At 41.3% G+C, this 4,776-nt stretch overlaps 1 protein-coding gene across 1 annotated transcript; it reads left to right on the forward strand.

Moving 5' to 3' along the window:
- Nucleotides 1–2,412: 2,412 nt before the first annotated feature.
- LOC121815331 lies at nt 2,413–3,561 on the forward strand. The gene is made up of 2 exons (XM_042225789.1): nt 2,413–2,926; nt 3,109–3,561. The coding sequence occupies exons 1-2, from the start codon at nt 2,531–2,533 to the stop codon at nt 3,559–3,561; spliced, it is 849 nt and encodes a 282-aa protein (XP_042081723.1). The 5' UTR covers nt 2,413–2,530.
- The last annotated feature ends 1,215 nt before the right edge of the window (nt 3,562–4,776 follow it).

Raw genomic sequence — 4,776 nt, forward strand, 5'->3', positions numbered from 1 at the left:
CTTCTTTTAAGTAGCACAATACAGAATCACTATGCAGACCAGTTATGCTTACATAAAGAGTCAGCCCACAAAGGCCCATTTTGATCCAGGAACAAACTCTCCTTTCCCCGCTGTATGTCGACTTGTATCCTCAAACATAAAGCCTGAGGGGGGGCATAAATGTTGGACCTTTAACTGTATTTTCATAAATTTTACAGCCTGTCCTACTGATAAAGACCTTCCCCACAGCCATTCATACCACTAAACTGAAGTAATAGGTGAACAATTAAATAAACGAAAAGCTCCTGTTTTTTCACTGTGCACTCTGGAAAGATCTTTTCCAGCAGTTTGCTGACAGCAAAAATAAATCAAATAAAATAAAATAGGACATTTTCTATGACTTAACAAAAAACTTCTGTAATTTTACACATTTATTTCTTACAATTTAAGCTCAAGCCCTGACAAACATCTTTCATTTACTTCAGCAGTATTTCTTTATCATGTAAAAAAACAAAACTGAGAGGTACTGTTGAAATGGCACTTCCTTCTCTTATACTGAGATCTCTCGGGAATTCAATTTGCAGTTAAACTACTTTGCACTGACAGAAAGACCGCTTAAGATCAAAGTATGTTGTATGCGGCTCATGAACATACATGATTTACATGAACGTGATGTACGCTTGACACTGAATACTAATATTCTAATTACTTTCCTTGGAGGCCAGCAGTTAAAACAATAAAATAATTACTTACTGTTGGGGGCGATCGTGGCTCAAGAGTTGGGAGGTCGCCTTGCAATCGGATAGTTGCCGGCTCGAGCCCCAGCTCCGACAGTCTCAATTGTTGTGTCCTTGGGCAAGACACTTCACCCGTTGCCTACTGGTGGTGGTCAGAGGGCCCGGTGGCGCCAGTGTTCGGCAGCCTCGCCTCTGCCAGTGCGTCCCAGGGTGGCTGTGGTTACAACGTAGCTTGTTATCACCAGTGTGTGAATGTGTGTGTGAATGGGTGGATGACTGGATGTGTAAAGTGCTTTGGGGTCCTTAGGGACTAGTAAAGCGCTATATAAATACAGGCCATTTACCATTACTTGAAAAGTAAGCTGGAACATGAAAGGGAACAAAGGCAACAGAGCTGACCACAAAAGAGGAACATGTGAGGGAAAACAACACATTAAATGAAGCTCAGACAATGGTGGCAGCAGACCATTTTTTTTGTAACAGTTTCACTTTGTTACAAAGAAGTGCTTTACCCACACTGAATTAAAGTCATCTGTGCAGCACTGAGGCTAAAGGATAAACACAAACAGAAACATGAAGAAAAGGAGCCTACATTTCCAGTTCTTCCACAGATTTGGACACCTGACAGCTACATGTGTCTGCAAAGGTCAACGTAGCACCAACCAAGAGCCATGTTCAAGGCCTGGAGTTTCATCAGTAATAAGTTAGTAATAAACGAAACTCCAGAATCATTGTGTGGTTCTGACTTTGACTTTTGAATCATAGTTTGGTTCTAGGGAAGTGGATAAAAAATGTTTTTTGCAACAGGTATGATAATAATGATCGGGCCATGAATGGGACAAAACCCCTCGGAGTAAAGAAACGACACTTCCCTCCTGCTTATGAATTCAAAACACGGCAGTGGACTTTTATCGGTTTTATCAGATGTGATCACATCAGCCAATTCCTGGCGTCGCTCTCGCTGTATCCTTTAGATTAAAAAAAAATTCCTATTAAAAAGCCCTATTAAAGTTTTTCCACCTTTAGTACCAAAGAGTTTTCAGACGGAAAAGTAGAAGAGAAAGGAATCATACCCAGGCTGCTGCACCAAGCATTGTGGCACATGATCACCTGCTTACAGTTTTTGCCTGTTGCTTGAACACTATAAACCCATGCTTAGACTAAAGTAACACAACTTGAAGCTTTTGTTACCATACCTCAAACACATGTACCCATACCTTGAACAAAAGCGCTGCTTTGCACCCTATAGTTGCAATTATGCAACACACTTACTCCTGTATGCAACACACATGGTCCTGCATACTACACTCTATTTCATACATAAGACACCTCGTTCACAAAATGACATTTCAGGGTGCCATTTGGAAAACACATGTATCCAAAATAGAAAACACATCGGGTAATTGCAACCACTCAAATACACGCCTGAAGGACCTTACTTGCAAAACTGAACACCAATTAGCCAACTACAAAAAGCCCTCAGTTTAGCCAATTCAAGAACTTTGCAAGCATGGATGGAGGAAGAGCAAGAGGAAGAGGAGGAGGAGGAGGTCGAAGAGGAGGTCGAAGAGGCCATGCACAGACCCATATTTCTGATGATATAAGAGCAACTTTGATGGACCATGTCTTCACAGTGGCATCTGTAATAAGAACATTCCGACTAGAAAACAGGTCTGTCTTCACCTCTCTACCTTCTACTCTACTCAGATGGTTTTTATAGTACTGTTCTACAGTTACCATATCAAGTGTACAGGGTATTGCAGGGTGCTAATGCTCCTTTTGCAGCCAAAGTGGTAGTTTCTGTGAAACATACCATGATTACTTATATTGAAGTACAGTGTTGTACAGTGGATGATACAGTATATACAGTAAAGTACTGTAAGAAAAATAAGCAAAGCGATGACAATATGTGGTTGTATTTCTCTAGAATGACTCGAAGACCTTCTGGGGGAGGACGCCAACGCCTGTTCACACAACAGCAGGACCTTGCCGTTGTGGACCTAGTGAGGGCAGACAATGCCATCCGTCTCCACCAGCTACGAAAGCAAATACTTGCAGACAGGCAAGTGTTCAACAACATAAACCATGTGAGCATCACCACCATCACACGCATCTTGGGAAAACACAGCATCACCATGAAGCAGCTCTACAGAGTCCCATTTGAGAGGAACAGTGACAGGGTCAAAGGACTTCGAGCTGAATATGTACGGGTAAGTGTAACTATCCTTTACATGTACAATACAGTATTGGTGAAATCCAGTAGCAGCTGAATATGTACCATATCAGTACCACATGGATCCATTCTGAGAGCTACACAGGTACCTGTGTGATGGGGTGAGGGTTCTGTATGTGTAGCACTGTAGTACAGTAATATGTTCTCTTTTTTTTTCAGAGAATCTTGGCCATGGATGGAGCTGCACAGCCTCATGAATTCATTTTCATTGATGAAGCTGGATTTGACCTGTGCAAAACAAGACGACGGGGTCGTAATGTAATTGGCCAAGGGGCAATTGTGCACGTCTCAGGGAAGCGCGGGGGAAATATCCCATTGTGTGCCGCCATAAGCCTTCGAGGGCTTCTGCATCATCATGCAAAACTAGGTCCATACAATAGCCAACATATACTCACATTTCTAAATGCTCTCCATAATATAGTTGTACAGAACAGAGCAGATCAGCCCAGGTTTGTGGTGATATGGGATAATGTCAGTTTCCATCGGGCTGCTCTGGTCCAGGCCTGGTTCTCCAACCGCAACCAACTTGAAGTGGTATACTTGCCCCCCTTACTCACCATTTTTAAACCCTATAGAGGAATTGTTTTCGGCCTGGAGATGGCGTGTATATGACCGCCAACCACATGCCCGCATGCCTCTTCTGCAGGCAATGGAACAGGCCTGCGGCGACATTCAGGTGACAGCAATCCATGGATGGTTTCGACATGCAAGAGGAGTTTAGGTTTAGAGAGTAGAGTTTCAATTTGGCACAGATGTGAATGGTATATTTCCCAGTGTTGTGTCATGTTTACTTGTGTTTAGAGTTTTGGCACAATGAGCGAAGTTTTGCAAAATGTGTTCAAGCAACGGGCAAAAACTGTAATCAGGTGCACTAAACTGGCACTAAAACTGACTTAAGGTTTCAGTGGACGGGTTAAAAACACAATGGTTGTTACTGTTATTACTGGCAGTGCGTCAGTAATGTTCTCACCTAAGTTATCTGTTCCAGTGATAGTGAAGACTATAATAATTAATCCTTTCACCCACCAGAGGTCACTACTGGTTTCTTAGTGGGGTTTTTTTTTTTTTGCATATTTGTCATAATTGCATGTTTCAGGAAAACATATAAATGTTAATATTAGACAAACATAACCTGAGTAAATGTAAAATTTAGTTCAGTTCAGTTTCATTATTTCATTTATTAAGGGGAAAAGGCTGTCCAAAGCTACTTACATAATTGCTCCCTAATCCTAATAACTGGTTGTCCCACCCATGGCAGCAAGAACTGTAATCATGCATTTGTGATGACTGCCGATGAGTCTTTCACATCACTGTGGAGGAAATTTGTCCCACTCTTCTTTGCAGAACTGTTTTACAGTTTTTGCCCGTTGCTTGAACACATTTTGCAAAACTTCGCTCATTGTGCCAAAACTCCAAACACAAGTAAACATGACACAACACTGGGAAATATACCATTCACATCTGCACCAAATTGAAACTCTACTCTCAAAACCTAAACTCTGCTGTCAAAACCTAACAGTCCTTTGTCAAAATGTAACTCTGTTGACAAAGTGACACATACTTGCATCATTTGCAAACACTTACAGATCAGGGGGAACCCACTAGTCTACTTTATATAAAACACTGCAGTCTTTGACGTTCATTGTTTATTCAGAAGGCACATTTTCAGGAGACACATTTTCAAACAACCAAAAAAGCCAATAGGACTCAATATTGTACATTGCAGTACCATGCATTCAGATAAAGCAAAAACAAAAAACAAAACACAATACAGTAATAGAAAAAACACCATACTGTAAACACAAAAAATCATGACAATTGTGCATA

The sequence above is a fragment of the Haplochromis burtoni genome, unplaced genomic scaffold (assembly GCF_018398535.1).
Source record: "Haplochromis burtoni strain Fernald_Lab_line unplaced genomic scaffold, NCSU_Asbu1 Contig_182, whole genome shotgun sequence".
NCBI classification, from domain to species: domain Eukaryota; kingdom Metazoa; phylum Chordata; class Actinopteri; order Cichliformes; family Cichlidae; genus Haplochromis; species Haplochromis burtoni.

What these genes read in the sequence shown, in the direction of transcription:
- LOC121815331 (XM_042225789.1), top strand. Translation starts at nt 2,531, where the DNA reads ATGATTACTTATATTGAAGTACAGTGTTGTACAGTGGATGATACAGTA. An exon ending in TTCGAGCTGAATATGTACGG is followed by an intron (nt 2,927 to 3,108) that starts GTAAGTGTAACT and finishes TTTTTTTTTCAG; the next exon opens with AGAATCTTGGCCATGGATGG.